This window comes from Microtus pennsylvanicus, chromosome 9, assembly GCF_037038515.1.
Source record: "Microtus pennsylvanicus isolate mMicPen1 chromosome 9, mMicPen1.hap1, whole genome shotgun sequence".
Lineage (NCBI taxonomy): Eukaryota > Metazoa > Chordata > Mammalia > Rodentia > Cricetidae > Microtus > Microtus pennsylvanicus.
Window position 1 is genome coordinate 75,427,833 of NC_134587.1, and position 22,844 is coordinate 75,450,676.

Here is a 22,844-nt window from a genome sequence, read left to right on the forward strand (position 1 = left end):
ATTGATCTTAATTTCTTACCTCTCCACAGAAATGAAGAAATTGAAATCTAGAAAAATAAAGTATCTTGCTAGTTACTAAACTTACAAATTCTATAATTTTGTTTCATTCATTTGCATTGTCTTTGCAAGTATTGTTCCCTTTGACCTATAGCCTGTGTGAGTATTCTCTCTGCTGAGGTCCTGGGATGGCATCTTGGGGTGATATGGGTAGCAGACAGACAGCCCTGTGGGAAACTTGAGAGCCTGGTTGTGTTCTGTGACTATAATAAAAAAGAACAGGCCCTGGCAGCAGTTCTGGGTGACTGAAGAGTCCTCCAGCAGTTCTGGTTGACTGCAGACACTCCTCCAGCAGTTCCAAGTGAAGTCTTGATCTCACCTCTGCCAGTTGCTGCCAGATCTGCTGCCATTTAGAAACAAGTGGGAATGGGCACAGTTGGGAGAGTTAAAAGGCTGAGACAGTCCTCAGTGCATCTGATCTATAATTCATCACAGTCACAAGCTTTTAGGGGCTAGTTAAGAGAAATGGTGTTGAGCTTAGACAGAGTAAAAAGTGAACCTCTAGCTGCTGCTGTCACAGCCTGTAAATGTGGTCGGGTGATGGGCGGACCCTGGGGATGCAAAAACGCTCAATACTGGTTGATTTGAGTACTCAGGAAAGGCAGTAGAGGAACTTCAGTTCCAGTCCTGGGGAGCCTGCGAGTGTGCAGCCAGGATTTCTCTTGTGAGCTTTGTTTGAAATCAAGAGTGGAAGCATGTTCTGAATGTAGGCGCTCCAGGGACAAGTACATTTGGGTTTATGGACTTTATTCTTGGAATGGCAGTTATCTGAGACATAGAAGATGAAACTTGGTGTCCCCTTTTCTTTCTAGCTATTGCTTTACTTTGAAATGATTTGTTTTGGGAAGGGTTGGGTTTTCTCAGGTTTGGCTAGGGACATTGCTGTCTTTGGAACTGCATGTAGGACGGTTGTTTCCCAGTGGGTCTGTCCTGAGAGGTCAGTAGGTGTTCAAGAAAGGAGAGGACCAGTGGGGACTTGGAAACCCTCTCAAACTACGTGGAGTACTGGCTCTGGCCTGTCTTGTGAATTTGGGGACAGCATGCTGCTAAAGGCAAATTGGAATAGGTCCTGACATTGTGGCACTGCTAACGCACGATTTCCTTCATAAAATAAGTAAATATATGTGCCTGGACCATGACTGTACCGCCTTAGCCATATCTGACCTTGGGAACTGAGTGTGACTGGCATGGTTAACACTCGCATGGGAGAAGTCTCTCTTGAGCAGATTGACAAATGGCCCCCTGGAAGTATGGGCTGCAGTGTGGCCCAACCCCACTGGTTTGGTAGTTGCTTAGTACATTCCTATGACCTCATGCTTTCCAGACTGGCGAAAGGCCAGTGGCTTTTCACCTTGCCAGAACACCGTATGCACACAGTTCTAAGTTCAATCCCTAGAAACAAAACAAAAATAATAGGGATGTCATAAGTGATAACTGGCCAGGCGCTTGGTGGCACATGCCTTTTATTCCAGGAGGCAGGTGAATCTGTTTGAGTTTAAGGCCAGCCTGGTCTACAAGAGCTAGTTCCAGGACAAGGCTCCAAAGCTACAGAGAAACCTTGTCTCAAAAAAAAAAAAAACAAAAAAAAAAAACAAAAACCCAAAACAATAAAAAGGACCAGTATTTTAGAGAACATGTCACCAGTCACTGACATTCTCTAGCCTTCCAACAATGCTGTAAATGGTTTTGTCATAGAGAATATTAACACCGGTTTAAAAGCTAAAGAGGAAGAGAGCATCGTTCTTAAACCAGGGGAGAGCACTGGTTTCAGTGGACAGTTAGTTGTCTCAGTAATTGAGATAAAGAATTCAGAGTGTGTTAGCTCAGGTAATGCTTACAGCCTCAGTGTTTCGGGTGCTGGGATCCGCACCACCTCGTCTTGCCTCCTATTGTAGTGTGGCAGCAACAGTTGCAGTCTCGTGAAGAAAGGGTTAGATATACAAACACTTGGAACAGTGACTCTGGAACACAGAAGTGATGAACTAGAGGTGTTCTCATTTGGAAATTGAGGATTTGCAATACTCATTTTAAGTTGAAATTTAGTTGGGGCATTTAATTTTAGATGCTAGTTTTATAGTCTTGTGTTCCTGGGAAGAGTCCATTTTGCTGCTATCATTGTTTTGAAGCCTGTATAATTAGTGAACGAACAAACCAGTGTACCCATTTCCTAATCCCAAGTTACTGGTTCCCAAAGACCCTGCATCCATTTCCGCTCAATATAGTGACAGATGATATTCCAGAGGAGCTAATGAAGCGGGTAGACTGCTTGGTCGGTTGGAGTTTCTCTAGGGCTTGCACTGGCTTGAGACACACCTTGCGGGGACTTAATCCTTACACACAGCTACTCAGTGCATCTCAAGGCCTCTTGTGGAAAATACTTACAGAAGTGGCTGTTTAGGGCAGGGCTAGCTTGAGGGAGGGCTCCATCATTGCCAGCTGAGTGGTAGTCTCTGGTGCCTTAGAGTTGGAACCTCACGGGAGGCTGAAGACAAAGCCACACGGTCAGCAACCTCAGGCATACTGTAAGAGCCGGAGGGTGGCTGTGGAAGCTTCACTAGTCTCCAGGAAGGCCAGATGATCAGAAAGCAGTTACTATGCCTGGTTTGGATGGTCTCTGGAAAAATAAGCCATGAGCTGAAAATACCAGTGCTTTAGACTGAAAGTCACCAGTGACTATTATGTGGTAAGAACAGTTAGGAGATGAGACAGGCTGGGGATCAGAAGTTTGGGGTCACCCTTGGCTGCACAGCAAACTTTAATGTAAGACCTGGGGGGGGGGGGCAAATCGTGGGAGTGTATGGAATACTGATATCTTGGTTGAACCAGCAGCCATATTTTTTTATTGTTTTGTTTATGCATTGTGTGTGTGGCTGCCTGAAGATGATGTAGCCCATGGATGGGCCTCCAATTACTGCTCTGAATCACTAGATGTAGGGGCTGGGCACCTAACTCCAGTCCTCTGTAAGAGCAGCAAGCTCTCCAACTTATGAGCCACTTATCCCCAACAGAATCTGACATCCCCCCCCCCCCAAGACAGGGTCCCACTGTGTAGCTCTGGCTGGCCTGGAACTCAATGTGCAGACCAGGCTGGCTTGAACCTGAGATCTGAGTGTGCCTCTTGGGATTTAAGGCACATGTGACTATGCCTGGCAGAATCTTAGTAACTGAGGGCGGATGGTGCCAACTGAGCCGAGTTAAAGGTACACAGGTGTGTGGAGCACTCGGTGGCAGGTGGGTGGGCTATAGTTACCTGACTCCCACTCTGAATCATGCCTAGTTCTGCCTCTGCCTGGAAATGGAAATCTCTGCATTGTCGGGCGTGATTGGTTGATGTTGTGAATAAGTTCCCAGACGATCATGTAATAGCTGGAATAAACTTTATTATTTTATTAAAAACGACAATAGAAAAGTACCTTTACACAGTTTATAAAAGCATAGTCACTGGTGAAGCAGCTCTCCTTACAGCAAGTAGTCTCGGAGCCAAGTGGCGGGGGGGGGGGGGTGTTGAGCAGTCCCTCAACACCAGTGTGGCTGTGTGAAGTCACACTGCTGCCCGCCCCCTTCCTCTAGTTTCTAGTGAAAAGCCCTTACTCAGGCCTTAGTGTTTCTTTTTCCTTTTTCTCTGTTTAATAACCTGTAAAAACTTGACATTCTTATTTCTAATGAAAAATAATGAACCCCCACCAATGATATAACCATTAAAACATGACGTTTTCAACACAACAAGTAGATCAATAACAAAGATACAAAGACTGTGATTATGTTAGCTATACCAGCAGCTGGAAATTCTGAGGTCACAGTATTACACATGGCTCTTGTCTGAGGAGCAGGAGAAGCTGCCCCGTCACCACCTCTGGAAATGTGTCGGAATACAACACAAGGCTAACTGCAGTCATTGCAAATGGCCGTGGTCACATGTCCCACCCAGTGCAATACAGTAGGTAGTCTCTGGATGAGCAAACAGTATTCTGGAGAACGCGATGGACGGCTCAGGTAGGCCATACTTTACAGAATCACTTGGGATGTGATGCCCATTGTTGCCAAAGTATCTGGGTGGGCTGCCTGCTTCTCCTGAGGCCTTGTTGGCCTCACAGGTCCAAACCAAGGTCCCTCCACTTAGTGGGATGGACTTTATCTTTCCACTGGGAAAGAGAACAGTTTATGGAAGGTGAGTGATATATTAGGTCCCACACTCTAAGGGTGCTATCATAAATGGTAACAATATAATACAAGTATGAAATGGCAATACCTCACTTGGCACAGTTTGTATTGTTGCAGCCATAGCTGCCATGGGTTTCAGATGGTACGCTGCGCTCGGGAGACATTACCTAAGTAGTAATTCCTGCCCAGCTGTGAACACTGTGGTGGGAGATGCTCCTGGGGCTTTGTCTTGCAGAGCTCACTTCTACACCATGTCACTAACGTGCCCTGACTCGGGGCCAGGCAGGTGGAGTCCACACATTCACAACACAATCGTGGAAATTTCAATGCTATTCAGAGACATGCCTCAAACATGCAGCTTATTTTAGAAGAAAAACAAGATAAATGTCATGAAAAAGCATTCAAAAATCAAGTGCAAAAGTGATCTAACCTAGTGTAAGAACTCCTCCCTCTATTCATAAATGCCTGCTAGAAAATACTAGCCGTCTTGGCTTTACGGTGGTCTGTGTTCCACCTGAGTATGTCTCCAAACTGTACAGAAACGTCAGACCATGCATTCACAAATAACACGTATTTCTTAAAATTATACAGTGTAAAAGAGTAAAACACATTTTATTATATATTTTTTTTTCTTTGAGGAAAACAGATGTGTGATAGAGGCTGTGGCAAAGTCTTGAAGGGATCAAAACTGGGCAAGGCGTTTTCAAACCTGAAACAGAAAGAAAACGTGTTGGAAAGCAACCTTCCAATCGTGTACATGGATCTTGCTGAGCTTCTATGAGACAGGTAGTGTCAGCAGACTCATAGGTAAAGACTTCAAACTGGGCACTGGAGCCTGAGGCAGGAGGATCAGCTGGGGTTCCAGGCCAGCCTGGGCTACAGAGAAAACAAAGCAAAGGACCCGGCCAGATGGTTCAGTGGGGTAAGCACATTGTCAGGTCTCATGATCTGAGTCAATGCTGGGGACTCCCGTGGTCAAGAAAACAGGTTCCTTGCAAGTGTTCCCTCACCTCTCTCCACATGCACTGAAGTGTGCAAAATAAACTCTAAACTCCCCTTCTTCCCTGAACTTTGAAACACATGCTTGTGTATTGTGCGTTGTGGTAGAGTCAGCTCTTTGAGCCCAGGATATTCAACCTCCCAGTCCTTCCATCTCACAAATGCTGGGTATGCGCTGCCACTGAGTAACTCCAACCTGGTTCTGGACAGTAGTGTCCAGGATGCACGCACTGTAAGCCCATTTTTATTGTCATTCACTTTATATTCTCCAACTCTCATTTTCTCACTGACAGGTTAGACTCGTGTTGTCAAACACAGAAAGGGTATACATACAAGCAGACTAGGATTCTGTACAGAGAAAGGCTTATTTACATAATAATGGCCTACAAGTTTTGAGATCCAAATACAATGGCTGTGTACCTGTGGAGCTCGGAAAGGCACCAGCTAGAAAGAGCTCTGCTTTCCAGAGCAGGAAGAGACCTGTAGGCGCACAGCTGTGAAACTAACGCTCTTCTGTCTCGCGGTTGCGGCAATCCTAGCAGGTCGGCAGCTGCTTCCTGTAAAAAGCTGTAGGAACGCTGTAGCCTTTGACCACTTCCTTCTCTGTCCTCTGGCAGCAGCATTCTGAGTCAAATGTCTGGCAGGGATAAACAGCCAAAGCTCCTTCAGGAACCTCTCACTTTCTGCCTCTTCTCACACTTAGTACCACTGGGGACCGCATACCCTGTGATGCTCAAGCCGGGAGAATCTGGATGTGTCCATCTCTAGGCGGGCATGGTGGTGCATGCTTTTAATCCCAGAAGCATGGGATCTACATGCGAGTTCCTGGCTAGTCAGGGCTACACTGCCAGACCCCGTTTCAAACCAGTCACCAGAAACACTTGCAAAAAGTGCCTATCTTTTCTGTTAAACCCTGATTTCTGATGTCTACCTGGGAGTAGGTAGGCCCAGAGTTCCCACAGGCTAGGTATGCATGGGGTGGGAGGAGTGGGAACTGGGGGCAGAAGAGGACAGATGGAGTTACGTTTTAGGTGACAGCAACAGAGATTCCTTGTGAGCCTGTGGCCTCATGGCCTGACTCACTTCCTCACATCCCTGACGTGCCAAAGGAGCTTCAGCTGAAGCACACTCTCAGGAGGCTCCTGCTTGCCTCGCTCCCCACAGAGCAGATGTCACGGGGGAATGAAAGTGGTTCACAGAAACTTTCCACCATCGACAAGTTCTGCCGCCTCCTGACCTTGAGTACAGCCCATCAAACCCGTTCTGTCCTGCAGGGGCTCCGGGACTAGGTTTGTGCAGCTCTTCCTGGCTCAGAGACGGCCATCTTGGGAAAGCAGCAAGACTAACAACTGGGATGCTGCTCTGAGTCACCCTGAGAAAGGACAGACAGGATGGCAGGCTGCAGAGAGGTTAGCTTTGGGGCTTTGCCTGGCAGGGAAGGTGGGCTCAGCTCTTGAACAGGAGTCTCAAGTGGCCTTTGTGTACTGTTGCAGTCAAAGCTGTCACCATCTCTATCTGTGCCTGCTCTGTGGCCTTGGGCAGCTCTGTCCTGGGACCATCTTCTTCCCACCAGCCCTGAGTAGCAGAAGATGATGATTCATGTCATATTTCTCCACTGGCTCCCACTCCCTAGGCCCCTTAGTACAACCTTCAAGACTCGTCTGCCTGTATTTCCCCCTTTCCTTTTCTACACCCACTTAGTTACAAAACTCTTGTCTTTGAAAACTCATTTTTACTAGGTCCAATCCAGAAGGGCTTTGTAGGGAGAAGTCTCTACAGAAGTAGGCAGGGATGATGTTGGATGTTACTTTCTTCCCCAAGACGATCCTCTACCCCAGAGGAGCTAGCAGTGCACTGCAAAATGTTCCTTCATTTAGACACTTGGGTCCTTGTCTTAACATTGATCTGCAAGGCAGGGTCTGCACTGGAGGTCCAGCCTGGGCTACACACCAGCTCTGGGGCACCCTTCTGTGGGAAGCTAATCCCTCTGGGGCGGGGTGAATAAGCCCCAGATTCTGGCTTTGTACCACTCTCCCTGCACACAGGGTCTTTGGAAGTTGGGAAAGAAGGGGGGCAGAACCTATAGTTCCCTGAGCTTTCCAGAGCCTACCCTGGAGACGTAATTCTCACATGGGAAAAGAATGTATCCACACTGCCATCTATGTCCCAGACTGAACACAAGGTCAAAATGCAGCTATTTCAGTCCCTGTAAACAAGGAAGAGGTTTAGCCCGGAATGGAGTTGAAACCCTGGAATGTGTTAACAAGGATGTTTAAACAGAATCCAAAGGTCCGGGAACACAAAGCACTCCAGAGGGACAGGGGGCTGGGTGACGAGGGCAGATTCTTTTCATAAGAGCCTTTTGGGAAAGGGGATCCAGAACAGCATGTAAGTGGTGTCTCAAAAACCAGAACAAAAACAGCTGGTGGTGTGGCTGTCAGCTTGACAGACACCCTGAAAGTTATCTTAACTTCCTGTGTCCTCTGCTCGTGCATGAACCACACAGCTTCAGCAGCAGCTGTACACGAGGGAAGACAGGATACTGTGGCCGGATACCTGATGGTACATACAATCGTAAGACGCTGACTTCAGCTGGCCCTGATGTGTAAGCTCACTAGGGCACTCTGCCGCCACACAGATGGCGGAACAACCGCCACCTGGGCTTCGGCGTTGCTGAGCTACACTCGGCCCGGCACCAGGTAAATTTTCTCCCAAACAAATTAACAACTGTTTTGGTCACCCATCTGCATAAGCTTGGCCTAATAACTGTTAGTGATCTCCCTCCAAACTTGACTTCTAATATTCCTCTGCTACCCTGACTCTGTCAGACAAACTCATTTTTATACCTGTCAACTTAATACTAATATAAAGTAAATATTTACGACATGTAAAGTGTTTAGTTCTCTACAGAGACCAGTCTCCAGGGACCCTCCCTGGCCATGTTTAGGCCTGGCTCTAGCCCAAGGGTAGAGGGAACCCATCCTCCTCGCTCAGGTGTGCCTCTGTCTGGCAAGGATGCCTTAGATTGGTGACAAGAACAGCCACCACACTCCCTCCCGTCTGTAAGCCATGGTGGCCCGGGACCTGCAGAGCTATACACTGTCTGCCATGGCCCTCCATGCCTGCTTCACGGCCCCCACCTGACCCACCTTTCTGAGCAGTCCAGGGGCATCTGAAACTCTAGTCCTGAGCCCCTTGTCGCTTCCTGCTCCTTTATTATTAGAGCTTTCTGGTACTGGATATACCACCTGCTTCTGACACTGGGCTAGTGGACCTTGGACAACTGATACTTTGGTTGCTTTACCGCATTTAAAAACTGTCTGGCATGAGGGAGTTCAGAGGGACAGCGCTTGCGTGGCATGCACAGGGGCCTGGCTCTTATCCCCAGAACTACAACAACAAACTGACCTGTAAATCACTCTAGAGAAAGGAAAATCCTTCAAAACAAGGAAGATCAAGAACACTGTGAGCACTACTGCTGAGGACAAGGACGAAAGGGACCAGATCACAAGGCCATACAGCTTCTGGGACGTCAGCTGCACCGCACGGTGTGTCACTCTGGTACCTGTGACAGCTCTGTGCTACTGTAGGAAACAACGTACACTGTACTGGCGGCTCGCTCGGTCCTATGAGGTGCTGATCTCAGTGTGAAGTCGCTCAGGTCCCCCAAATGCTGCAGTGACCTCCTTGGTTGGCTGCCTCATCTCCGTCCTCAGCAGCAACCTTGCCTTCCTTCTGACTCATTTTTTTTTTATAGGCCCATCATAAGGAATGAAATTTGTCTCCTTATTTGGGCTGAGGCATGAAGTGTCCCTGGCATTCTGTTACCCAAAGCCAAGTCACTGGAAGCTGCCGTGAGGTGGCCGCGAGCAGGTCATCCCGGATAGTGTATATTGTAATTTCCTTTACAGCCTCTACCTAGGGCCAGGCTTGGTGGCACACACCTGTAACCTCAGCACTTGGCGGGCCGGGGAAGGAAGATCCGGAGCTCCACATCGGCCTGAGCAACCCTGACTTCCAAACCTGACGACTGAGATTCTGATAGCGACTACCGCCTGAGAAGAGAGGCCAGAAAAGCCCCATGACACAACCCCTGGAGAATCCACACTCAACCAATTTCAGCAGAGGCTCAATCAAAACATGTGCCCCAGTAGAGAAATGGCTTCATTATACTTAATGCAGTTGGACAGTTATGAGGGGAACACACTATATCTTATTTCCAACAAACTAACTGCTGGTTTTTCAAATGAAGGCTTGGGAGCTGAAAGGGAAGGAAAAGCTGCATTTTATGAAATTTGTTTTAAGTCATAGTGCTCCTATTGAGAATGGAGCCTCTTTACTTGAGAAGGCCATGGGTAACTTGCCAACTATGGCCAGGCACGATGGCATTTGAGCTTCCCAGCACTAGAAAGGCTGAGGCTAGCCTGGGCTACATAGTAAGGTACTATTTCAAAACAAAAAGCACCCACTACGAAACCAAACTGACGGTTACTACATCTTGGCTGCCCCGAAGCAGTCTGTCACTGGTAGTATGCAGACGCCATAGGCCCATCCAGACAGGCTGTGGTTCCAGGAGATGCTGCTGCCCATACTGCCCACACTGGCTGCCACCTGACTTTGGCACTCACCAGCAAAGCTCCAGTTCTGCAGAACAGCTGGATGACAGTCGCCACCAGTGAAGATCGCATTAATACCCACAAGACAGATTGCAGCCGCCATCACACACCCGAGACCTGGGTGGACAGAGAGAGCTGTTAACTGCGCGTGGCAACCTTCTCTGTGGTCCTCATGCTGCCCGCCCGGGGGCAGGAAGACCAGCCTGCTCCCGAGCGCAGCCCCACTGTAGGATGACCTTTCAAGTCCAGAGAATGCGGGTGGGAACGTGGTCTGGGGACTTAGAACAGGGTGACAGGCTACTGGGCCAGAGGCAAGGGCACTCAGAAGTCACTACAGAGACATTTAAAGAGGGGCAGGTATGGGTCTGGTTTCATAGTAAAAGCTGGGCTATTTGAGGGAGGAAACTACCTAAACTCCCCCACCCTCTGTCACAATCCATAGTGACCAAGTGTGCCCCCCACCCAAGGCTGGCTAGCAATAGCAGCCCTAGGGTGCCCCCTGAGGCCCCTGGGCACGTTCCAAGCCCATCTACTTTTAGTTGGCCATGGGACAAGAAGGATCAGAAGAGTCACATTCTCCAGACATGGTACCACTAGTGGGTCTGCAGGGAAAGAGCTGGTCTGCCGGGCACCTTCGCTGGCTGAGCCTCCTACACAGGGCATTAAAAGCTGTCGCTTCCTGGCAATTCCTAGCCGACTCCACGCTCACCCTATCTGACCTATTATGCTCATTTTATTACTCCACTACCCTCCTCCTCAGTAAGCTAGAGTTGCTCACTGAATATTTACTGTTACAAGCTCAAGTGTGATCCTGATAAACAGGAACTTCCCTGGCTTCTGAGGCTACTGCAATACGGAGCACAAGGCTGGTCTCTTCTAAGGAGAGAGTGGGGTGATTGCTGGAGCCACAGCGGCCGTCTGGGCCTACAGGAGACCTGGCCTTAAAGACAGAGGCAGACTAGGCTGTTCCTCCCAAAGAAGCTGGAGGCATAAACAGCTAAATATCCTGCCGTTTTAGCTCCCATTACCTCCTCTAACCCGGCAAGGCTGTAACAGCATATGCCTGCAATTTCTATGCCGTGGTTGAAGGCCAAGCGAACCTCACAAGTTCTTAATATTATCTCATCCCACACCAGTCCCCAAGCTCTTTAGAAGACTTGTTTAGCTATATTTGGATGTCCAACAAGCAAGGCTGTCACTGTGTTACTTGTAAGGAGCGACAGAAAACGTGTTCTCTTGTTCTTGGTGGAGCTGGAAAATTGATCATTTTCAAATCATCATGTCTTGTAAACACTATCATGGTTCTCTGTCCCACGGCTGGATCATCACCAAAATGCTAGTGATGGGGTGATAACGTGTAGACAGACTAAACCTCGCTCATGCCAACCACATGCCAAGCCAACAGCGTCAGCAAGCTCAGCCTCCGGCCACTCTTCCAAGTCTTCCTCACACCACCAGTGAGCGCGAACCCACACACCCTGCTCCGCAGGCCGAGCCCAGGGCCTCCGAGCGGCCGCTGTGTGCAGACTGGGTCCACAGGGCTCCCACAGGAATGTTGGACACAGCAGGTACGACCCCCGTGTCCACAGAGTAAAGAGCTGGGTCAGTTTATATTTAATCATTTGTTTTATGCTTGCACTAAGAAACCAAAGCGGATAAACTAGAGATTTCTAAGGCAGCAAGACATAGGGCTCCACGCCTCTAATCCTAACACAAGTCCAAGAGTAAGGCCTCTTCTGGAGTAGGCCTGGGACTATGGGGATGAAAGGAGAGCATACAACAGTCGATATACCAGGTGTGCCTGGCACCCTTAGTGCCTCACTCTCCGCTGTGGTGTGGAGCCGCCCACCTGGCCAGCACTGCCCTTTCGGACACGCGCTTTGGTCCCCTCTGCTTCTATTAGCTCAACAGCACTGGTGTCCCCAAATCTGTTTTATATTCCCCCAAAGTCCACAGCTTGGATCATAGCTGACTTGGGAAGGAGCTGGAGTGGTGGCTGCACACGCCTAGTTCCATGCGACAGTAATGGCACTGCCACTCAAATTCCTTCTGGACGATCTCCACATGACACACACTCGAGACCACCTCACACCCCAGGCAAGTGCGAGCCTGGCCCATGTACAGCTCAGAGATGAACTACGTTCAAGAGATGCTAGACCTTTCTGTGTGGTGATGGCGTAGTCCCTAGCCCCGCTCGGCTACCACCGGGCCTCTGGCCGACAGAAAATAGTGATTTCGGGGAAAATGTGAGCATGCTCATACACGTAGTGTACAAAGTCTTTTAAACCGGAACACATATAACGGCTAAGAGATGCGCTTCTTCCTTTAAGCCTAGATGAACAGCAAACAAAACAAGGAAGAGAGACTTGGGTGCCTCTGTCATTCGCCAACTTGCCCACCAACCGATATCAGTGTCCCCAGAGCACCTACCAGATGGCAGAAGCCAGATGGTTTTCCTGCCACTCGGATTCCACTCCATGCATTCCTGCTGCGGGTAGCCCCAACTCAGGCCAGCAGGGCAATGGGAAACACTGACCCTGACCTCCCATCACAGGGCTCAGCAAGCGCAGTCAACATTCTGCATTAATGACCGACCCGTCGCTACCTGAGCCTTCCTGTGGGAACTCTCCTTTCTCCTCAGGAAGACAAGGCTAGCCCCATCACCCACCATCCTTCCTTCTTCCACGGGCGCTCACACAAACACGTCAAGGTAGAACCTAAGCCACCGCATGCTTATTTACACACGGAACCTCTTCAGAGTCTCCAGTGCCCTAACAAAGTACTGAACCTCTGCCTCAACCGTGGGAAAAGTGAGTATCCATTTTACATGGCCAACTCTCAAAATAGAGGGGCTTTAAGAGTCTGTCAGCATCAGCACACGGGCCAAACACCCTGCATTAGCATCGAACAGGACCCAAGCCCACCCCCTCCACCCACTTCCCTTTCAGGTTCACAAAGGGCTGAAAGATCTAACCGGGGAGCTGTAACACTTAGAAAACTTAATTTCAGTCATACGCCCCAGTTCCCGCTACGTTACAGCTCAGAACTGCAGTGCCCCTTGCTTAAGGAGAAATTCAGTCAAGACACCAAACTACAGAAGGTGTTTGTGTACTTGAATATTTAGGACAGACACGGTTTATAACCCCACTTAGGGGGTAGGCCCCATGACTAGGAGCTGGCCAACACTAAACTCCAGGTGTTTCTGTAGACTTTTTGTCGCATATTGCTTTGTTTGGTCATTTGGCTACATATTAATTTCCAGTTTTTATGGGTTTTGTTTGTATGTGTATGTGTTTTTGTTTCTGGTGCCTTTTCTTTTTAAAAAATTCTGGTTTGTTTTTTTTCTTATTTGTTTTCTATTGGGTGGGGAGGTAGGAGGAGTTGGGGAGGGAAAACTGATCTGACTCTATTGTATAAAAATTATTTTTCAATAATTGAAAAAAATGTATTTTTAAAAAATAGATAGTCCAATGGTAACAGCACTTGTTGCTCTTGTACAGGACTTGGGTTTGCTTCCCAGAACCCACGTGGTGGCTCAACCACCAGAACCCCAGTTCTGGGGGGTCAGATGCCCTCTTCTGGGCTCTTGAGGCACAGTATGTACATGGTACACATACATACATGTAGGCAAAGCACTCATACATGTAAAGAACAAATCTAAAACATAAAAAAGATACTTTAAGTAAGGCAAGACTTGGCAACAGCAGCACACTGCCTCCTATTTTAAAAAAAATCTATATAGACTGCTGACGATGCATGGGAGGACAGGAGCCTGGTCCCCAAGGGAGATTCAAGCAGAGCTGGGCCTGTTCATCATCTTCTCATCCCAGGTGAACACTCAGGGGCAATGCCCACGTTTCTCCCAGATGGAGAACCACGGGAGGGCTAGGAGCACCGAATGGTCCCCGGAGAAGCCAAGTACTTACACAGCCTTCAGCAGAACTGTCGGGACTTCCAACCCTGAGAAGTAGCCTCGGAGGGAGGGAGCCAGCGCATCTGAAAGACAGGAAGAGCAGTGAGCCAGGGGTCCCACCTCACTGTGGGTCCCCAGACCTCCTCACCACTGAGAGGGGTCCATTCACACTGGCCAGGGTGGGAATCCCTGCCTAGGACCTTCTGAGAAACACCACAGCTGCACCCCGAGAGACTTTCCAGAAGCCCTATGAGCATACCAGTCGAACTTAAGGGGCAGCACCCACTTTAGCGGGCATCCAACCACCTGTCCTTGTCAGAGTTAACAGGCATTAAGAGGCCCTGTGGGTTCTTCCCTTCCATACTCTCTTAGAAATACCCGAGCTGGGGAGAGCGGCCTGATGGTTTAAGCAAACACCAAGGGAGGGGCACTTCATGACTCACTCCTCCTGAGACTGGCCTGGCGGGAACTGAACTTTCTCCAGAGCCTGCTCTCTCAGGAAAAGGGTCGGCTTCCTGATGTGGTGGGACCAGGCGGTGTTCACAGTGCCCTAGGGGCCTGTGCAAAGAGCTAAACCCAGGTCAACAGCAGTGCTATCTCTCCCAAGACAAGTTAACACCACCAGGCTGAGGGTGCCTTCTCCGCCCGTCAGAAGGCTCTGGGTCCCATGTCACACAAAAGATCAACAACAAGAAAGGCACGAGCTTTGCATTCTTAAATACCATACGTTGACAATGCCAGCTTTGTCTGTAGCCTGTGGGGCACCTGTGGGCCAGTCTCTAACTCACCATGAAACCAAGATTAGCCTTGAGGGGCTGGAGAGATGGTTCAGCAGTTTGGAGCACTGGCTCTTCTTCCAGAGGTCCCGAGTTCAATTCCCAGCAACCATAGAGGTGGCTCACAACCATCAATAATAGAATCTGATGCCGCCTTCTGGCATGAGGTATACACGTAGTGCACTCATATATAAAATATGAGTAAAATTTTCAAAAAAAATTAGCCTTGAACTCCTGATCTTCCAGCCTCTATTTCCAGAGAGCAGGGCTTACTCTACTTGCTCCTCTTTCGTTAAGTAAGAGGGAAGGCCTCCCACTGAGAACAGTGAGCAACAGGGAAGATGATGCTGGAAACAAGAGATGCAAATGACAGCAACAAGGGGGTGCTTGGGAAGCTGTGATGGAACCTTGGCAGACGGCAGGAGAATCTTAGCATCAAACACCAAGATGTAGCAGGAGCCATTTTGGCTGATGGGGAGGTACCATGGGGCCAGAGGGAAATTACAGACAACCCTAGGACTCCGGGGACTTGGGGTTTGGGGAAAACTGCCCTGTCCCAGAGTCCAGCTCAGGACGTAGAGCCCTGACTCTAAGGGCTGAGAAGCCAAGGGATCGGGTCCCAGGGAGAAGTTAGTTCTTGCACTTTCGCGCTGGTCCCCAAGCAGTCCTTGGGGTTTCCTGCCAAGTGAAGGACTCCCACACACCCTTGCTGACAGTGTAGGACAGGAAGGCCAAATGGGGAACCCTGCCTACTAGGCCAACTTAGGGTGGAGACTTCTGCTCTGACTGGGGCATATGCGGCTCTAACAAAACTAAAGGAAACGCTGAGAGCTTCTGGGGTATTGGCATCTACCTCAAGGTGCCCCTTGGGTCATCTTGTGTATGAGGTGTCCTCTGGGGACCATGTCAGATATTATTCCCAGAAAGCAGAGACCAGCAGGCCAGAGGACCAAAACCTTTGGGGGTAAAGCCACGTTGCCTGAGAGTCCTCAGAGCCCCCATGGGTCCTTCCTTAAAGACAGGCCAGCATCTTTGCCACCACTTACAGCAGGAAGGGTGGAGGGATCAGAAACTTGTCCTTGAAGACAGACTAAAGGCTCACACCTGGGTGTCTTCTATAGGTCCAAGGGAGCTAACAAAATCATGAGGAAAAAATGTGGGAAGGCTGGGGGGGGGGTTGGTTTGGGTGAGGTAGGGGTGGGAGTGCGGAGGGGGTTGGTGGTGCCGGAAGGCTAGAGACAGGAGCAGAGGGGTGGAGGGGCTGGAGACCAAAGAAACCAGTACCTACCCTTGGCTCACGGCTTGATCGTCTGAGAGCAAAGTTGGAGCTGCCTTCCCAAGTCAGCTGGGAAAGGGTGGCCTAGGGGCCAGGGCCCTCAGGCAGGGGACGCTGGGAACCTAAACCTAAAATGGTCCGTGTGCACTGGGTCAGTGTGGAGCGGTGGTGGCAGTTGTGAGGCCTGGGTGTGAGGTGGGGATGTAGGGCCCTGAGGCCGACATGGGATAGTGTTCACTGAGGGGACACAGGAATGGGCTGGCGGGGGGACAGTGAGCTGCAGGGCAGATGGCATGGGTCTGGGACTGGTGAGGGTGGCTGTGAAGAGAGGCCTCCTCGCCGTCTGTCTGCCTCTCTAGCCGCCTCTGGCTCCGGCGTTCCCCCTCCCCACCCCCCACATGCACACTCGTGCACACACACCCGAGATCACACGGTAGCTGAGAAAAGATGGACTCCCAAAGCTTATCGCCTGTGTGCTGCACTCCAGAGACCCGAGGCAACCCACCTTCCAGCAGGGGGCAGTGCCTGCCAGGCCAAACTGAGCAGCTCCCTGTTCTAGTAACCAGAGAGAGGCAGAGTCCAAGGGGCACAACCAGGAGTGTGGGCTGCTAGCCCAGGAGGACAAGCTGTTTTGTGCTAATCACTACACTGTTTGGAGGATGGCAAGGAGAAGGTTAACCTTCACCCCCGTTTGGGCTGTTTGCTCTGCTGAAGCTTGTGGCCCCAGGTCACTCCTGTCCAAGCCCTGGACAAGAGGCTTCTGACTCCTCATTACCACTGCTAGGACCAGTGGCTTCCCCAGACTTCCTCAAAGTCAGCTCTTCAGGAACAGTTAAGTCCACACCATGGTAGAAGAGTTGGCTTCAAGGATCATCCCGGCCATTCCTGCCCCAGAGAAGCATGTGCACATGTACACACACACACACACACAATCTCTCTCTCTCCCCCGCCCAAGCTTGCATACCATTCTAGGGGTTTGATCTAACTTCATATTTAACACTAACCCTGATTTAGTCTGTGCTAGAAAGAGGAAAGTGTTCAGCCTATTGCAGACAGAGAAATCTGGAAAACAGAAATCTCCCTAAATCACGTAGTAGTTAAGGGGGCGACGCACTGCCCTGGGGCCAAACCGTATGGATCCCACCGCCCTCTGTCAGGAATGTGGCTTTAGACACTTCTATTAGTGTCTGAGACCTGGGACCTGAGAATTGTGTGGCTTGGCTACAGGTAGGTCTATCATCTTCCTCATCCCAGCAGCTGGAAAAGGACCAAGGAAGAACATCTTGGCTGTAGCCAAGAGGTACCTTATACATATAAATCCTAGCACTTGAGATGTTGAGACAGGAGGATTGCTGCCAGGGTGAGGTCAGCCTCGACTCCATTGCAAACACTATCTGGAAATACCAAAAAGCCCCAGCTGGAGAAGACTGGTTCTTCAAAGGCTCCTAGGCAGGATAACAAGAGTGTCAGACATTGAGGCCTCAAAACCAAGGATCGTGAACACATACATCCTCAAAGAGCAGCCAGGCCGGTGACCAAGCACAAGCCCTTGGGGCTAACTCTGTCCTGGGCCTCAGCTCTTCCTGTCGGAGCATAAGTTTGGCTCTTGTTTCCAGACAGGCACTGAAAGGTGCTCTGATGTCTCCAAGTTCACTGAGCCGCTGCTCTGGTCTTGGGCACCCGAGCGTGTAATACCCTGCGTCAGATTTGGTCCACAGTGGCTGCTCGCCCTCCCTATTTAATCCTGTCAGCCTGTTAATTTTTAACTATGTTTGCTAGCGAGGGTGAGGGCCATTAGAGGCCCCTGGGAGCTGAGCTCGGTGAAGCGGGCACAGCTCATGTACAATGCATGAAGCTTAAAGTTGGGGTGTCCCACTTTCTATCCTGTCTCTGGGTTCTGGCTATCCCCCCTGGCAGGACAAACTGAATAAAACATGATCCATTTGGAGTCAGTTTTCCTCTTGCTCCCGTCACAACTGGTTTCCTTCAAAGGGAAAAGTTCACTTTCTCCTTTTCTGGAGTTGGTGTTAGATAATCACAAAGTTTCCTTTTGGCTCTGGTTTTCCAAAACTTCAAATTCACACACAGAATGGTACCCGGAAGCCTGTGTCTAGGGAAGCATCTAGAACCCACGGTGGACGGCCAGCCTGGCCCCACATGGAACCTCTCCACCCACACTACGAGCTCCGGGAGGTCTTGCCTACTCCTGCTGCTCTGTCTCTGTACCCCAAAACCAAGTTCAGCACAGGTTTCTCTCTCGGGGAGCTACCCTGCTAGTCTGTGTTCTACATGTTTCTCCCGGTCACTGCAGCACTTGGGCGCTGCTGGCAACACCAGGCGACAAAGGGAAGGTGTGGCAAGGCTCCTTAGTAAGTCCTGTATGCCACGCATTTTTGTAATCTTCTTCTCTAAATAACCTCACGAGACAGGTGTTCATTCTTCTATTTATACAGAAGGAAATGGAAGGGCACTCGGATGAAAGAAACTTGCAGAAAACCTAAGCCTTAACAGAGTATCAACTGTCATTAAAAAAAAAAATCCTTTTTGTGGGGCTGGTGAAATGGTTTAGCGAAGAGTGGTTGCCCTGCAAGACTGAAAACCCAAGATCAAACCCTGGGGTTCACACAAAGGTGGAAAGAGAGAACGGATGGATTCCATAAAGTTGCCTCTCACTTCTGAGTGTGCACCACCGTACATATATCCAAACACACACACTTCACTGACACACAAAAACCGTAGTAATTAAGAAGAATCATAAATCTGAGGACAGCTTGGGCTGAGTGAGGCCCTATTTCAAAAACCAAACAACAAATGACTGTTGCCTTTCGGGAGAGTTGTGTCTTGAACTAGTGATCTTCCTGCCTCTCCGTCCTAAATGCTGGGGGATCACAGGCAAGAACGACCATGTTCAGTTTATGCGTTGCTGGAGATCGAACCCATGGTCTCCTGCATGGGAGGAGAGTACTCAACAACCAAGCTCGACCCCATCTCTCCTGCGTGGGTTGCTGAGAGTCCTAATGGGGTGGTAGGACCTCTGGTCCTCCCCACCACACTGCTCCGAGGAGGTGATTGCATCAGAGCATTTTAGGGGCACGGCTCTCGGAGACTCAGGCCTGGGCTTCATCAGTGCTCAAGGCAACCTTGCAGGTGCAGATACCCAGGGTTTAGTTTCACATGGGGGTGGTGAGGACATGCTTAGGGCACCTAACATTACAGGCATCAAAGGAACACAGCCCTGCTGTGCCCACTGAAGGAGACTCCCTGAGCTCTTATCCCGGAACCAGTGCCAAAGAAGCGGACTTCTAGGGTGTTTTTTTTTGGGGGGGGGGGTGGATAGGGGCTCAAACCCTGAGACAGTGAAAGGGTCACAAGAAGAGAGGGTGTCTTAGCTAGGAACATGATCCCTGGTCTCCGGTCACAGCTCTACAGTCTAGCTTTCCAAAGTGCCAGACGTGACCTTGGAGTCAAGAACCAGAAGGTGTGAGGAGCGTGGGAAGGTCCCAGAACCCAGGCACCTTTCTCTTTCCTCTTCAGCAGCTTAACTGACAGAAGGGGGGAGCTGTGTGGATCAACAAGCACCATGCTGCTCTCTGGATTTCCAGCGTCCTGATGCCCCCTCTTAGGAGAGGACTTCTACAGTGGGTGTGTCCTGCCTTGGCTGCGGGAGAGAAGTGGTCTAAGAGGTGGCGCTGAGGACCACACTGCTGGGAGGAGCTGTCACCGGGCCAACATCTACTGCCTGTCTCTCCTGTCTGTCATCCTGCCTCTGCAGACAGCTTCTGTCCTCCCATTATGCCCGAAGGGAGGTTTCAACCACCACTGCCTTGCGGGCAGCTTGGGCTGAGTCCTAGGTTTCCTTCCTGCAGAAAGTTCAAGTTCAAATATTCCTTGAAATGGCCCCAGTAGAGTCTAAATTTGGTGGGGGGGAGGGGAGCTGAAACAACTCAGTGGTGAAATGCTCGCCTAGAATGTTCTATCCCCTGTCCTATCTCCGCAAAAAAAAAAAAAAAAGGCTGAAGAAAAACTAAAAAGCAACACACACACACACACAAAATCCAAACAGCCAACATTTACTAAGTCACTATGATGTACCAGACATTATTAAAGCTTTATAACTAAGAATTCTCAGCCCCATGTTCCTGAAGCTCGGAGACATTGGAAATTAAGGTTGCAGGCCGATTGAGAATGAGCTCCTTCATCGGCCTCACACCTCCACGTGCGTGCGCGCCCACATATATGCACATAAAAATTGGAAAAATAAAAAAGCTGCGCCTCGCTGAGTAAACGCCCAGCTATACTGACAATGGACACAAACTTGCAGTGCCCACACTGCCTCTGGGGCCATCTGTCCCTTTGTGATCTCTACTGTGTTTGCCTGTGGCTCTTTTCCCATAGACAAGTTCTGAATTTTCCCAGCGTGTCACAGGGCTGGCTATCTCCAGGGGCACGCCCCAGGAAGTCTGTTCTAATTTTCAAAGTGCCTGTCCCTGTCCGCGGGTGAGGCTTCACTGCAGCGAGCGACTGGCAGCAGCAATGAGTTGGAGCATGGTGCCACAGGAATAAGAGTCCCCTGAAGTAGCAGCACGCGGGGCATTCTCAGCCATTTCCCTGAGAACTCTGGGGGTGCCTCTGATGGGCACAGGGCTCCACTTCTGCCCTGTGGTGAGACCAGCAGGTTTCATTTTCTGCCACAGCAAGATGAAGTCAGACCCAACGGCAAGGATGTGAACAGTGGTGGCGGGAGGGTCTGTGTGCTGCCTTTGCCTTTCCAGAAAGGGAAGACGAAACACACCCCTTCTAGCCAATGATACACAGAATGGACATTTCGAACATCAGAGACCTGCAGGGCAAACCAATGGCCATGTAAAAACACTAATGTTGGAAACTGGACACTGGCTGTGCTGTTGTGTTACTTTATCCAATTTGGAGAGGGTGGGGGTGGAGAGAGTATCTCACTAAAGCCCAGGCTGGCTAGGACTCTGCCTCCCAAGTGCTGGGGATTACAGGAGCTTGTGTCCACTAGCTAGACACGGCAGCCTTGTTGGTGCTGAAGAACTTCTGGTGGCCGATGACCTGTAGGCACGAGGATCTTCTGGCATGAAGCTCGGGGTGGTTTCGGAGCGCAAGAAGACAGAAGCGGCATCGGTGAAGGCCTGGCGCTGGGCGCAGTCTTCTGGGGTGCTCTTTTGGGGTCTGCTCCCACGGAACACGCAACCTAGCTTCTACGGGCCAGTTTCTCACAAACCTCAGCCAGAGGTTAACTTGGCTCCACAACCGCAGCGCCATCCATGAAAACACAAACTCTGTAGTCTACTTGAGATCATTTTTTTTTGCTCTGATTAAAATTTTTATTGAAATCTCTCAAATATCATCAAGAAATAGGTCTTTTCTTTTGCAAAATAAGGGGCGCGGGGGGGGGGGGGGTTCTGCTAACAAATTCAACATGGGAGCTCCCTCTGCTGGTCTGCAGTAGGTTGATACGTGACAAACACATTCCCAGAGACAAATCTAATTTGCTGGAGAAGTGGACAAAAGACAGGTGTGTTGGGCTTTGCCTCTGGAGAGAAACACTAGAAGAAAAAAAAAAATCCATGTCTCAAAACAAAGCACAACATTGTAAAAAATAAAAAAAAAAGCAAAATTAGAAGACGCTCCAAAGCACTCAAGTTTCCAAAACAAAACCCCAGGCACCTAGGAAGGGGTCCCTAACTCTGCTCCCCTCCAGTGAGGATTCTCAGAAGCCATCTTGGCCTCCAAAACCCTAAGCAGTCACTGGAGCGAGGCCTCACCAAAATTCTATTAAGAGGAAAAAGCCTGTGGTGAGCCAGCACCTTGCTGTCTAACTCAGCAAGGGAAGCAGGTGACAAACCTGCTCTAGAACCGGGAGCCACTGTGACTTGGGCAACTCCCCGTTTCCTCAGCTGTGCAACGGGCTGGACCAGTTGTCTGCAAAGTTTCTACCAGTTCACTCCAACATGAACGAGTCTGTTCATTTAAATGAGTCCAAAGAAGTGAGACTCAAGACACGGATTTCACCACCAGCAGATCGGAGTTCCGCCAGGTCTAGGGCTGAGGGCTGAGCTAAGAGGAACGATGTGGGTGAGGCATGCGGCCACAATCCATCTAATCTCTCCATCCTTTCTCACAGTGACGTAGGCTTCCTAAATCTCCTTGAGCCCCTTGTTAGAACCTTCACCCTCTGTATCCTACAGATCACTCCAGATTTCATGCCACATCACGACCAAAGCAAGCCAGTCTTCCCAGGTCTTTCTGGACATTGTCAAGTCTTGACTCTCCGGGCGGCAGTGAATGGCTTTCTACCCGAAGCCGCACATTCTCAAAAGACTCTGTGCAACCTTGCATGGTTTCATGGCACAAACCACTAACGCCTCCGACTGTCTGTTGCTCTGCTCCTGCGCCATAGGAGAGGGGCCATGCCTGCACATGAGGTGTGGGGCGCACAAGAGGGGTTTGCAGTTGGTCTTTGTTGTCAATAAAGTTATCCACAGCACAAAAACATTAATGACTCCGCTAAAGACAGCCACAACCTAGCTGCTCTTGCCTGTACCTAGGCATGAGGGTTAACAAACTCTGATGCAGAAACGCCAGGCAGAGGGTGGAAAGGCAGAAGGCATGTCTAGTTCTTGACTTGGATTTGTTTCCTGTACCAAGGCGACCATCACGGCCTCTGCACTTTCCAAGCTGCTTTCTCCCCGCAGAGGACAGTTTCTGTTCCCAGGGCACAGGACACCACACGAGCGCTTCCCTTGGAGCTCTGCCTGCCTGGAGCTGGGACGCCCGGGAGAGCAGCGCAGGCAAAAAGCGCTGGTGCCTACAGGAGTCCTGACCCGGTGGCTTGGGTACACTCGCTGTACCTACAGGTTTCATCCAGTCTTGGAAATACCAGGCAAAATGAACACACACTCCACCTGATGAGCCTGACAATCTAAGAAGATTTATCGAATTTATTTAGTGTGCATGCCTGCCTGCACACGCGTGTGGAGGGCAGAGGACATCTAACTAGCAGAAGTCAGTTCTCTTTTCCA

General features: G+C 49.9%; 1 protein-coding gene across 5 annotated transcripts in view; it reads right to left on the reverse strand.

Annotated features, from left to right (window-relative positions):
• Positions 1 to 4,801: 4,801 nt before the first annotated feature.
• The window catches only part of Rbpms (RNA binding protein, mRNA processing factor), a 143,344-nt gene continuing 125,301 nt past the window's right edge, over positions 4,802 to 22,844 (reverse strand). For 2 of the 5 annotated variants that reach the window (XR_012911855.1, XR_012911854.1), the window contains 3 exons: positions 13,760 to 13,829; positions 9,846 to 9,950; positions 4,802 to 4,927 (listed from right to left, as the gene is read on the reverse strand). Coding sequence is in view for 2 of the 5 variants with exons in the window: in XM_075986516.1 (XP_075842631.1) it covers positions 4,834 to 4,927; positions 13,760 to 13,829 (164 nt within the window). In the remaining 3 variants the exon portion in view is untranslated. Of the gene's footprint in view, positions 4,928 to 9,845; positions 9,951 to 13,759; positions 13,830 to 17,306; positions 21,369 to 22,844 lie in introns of all 5 variants that reach the window. The other 3 variants (XM_075986516.1, XM_075986515.1, XR_012911853.1) reach the window with 2 other exon arrangements.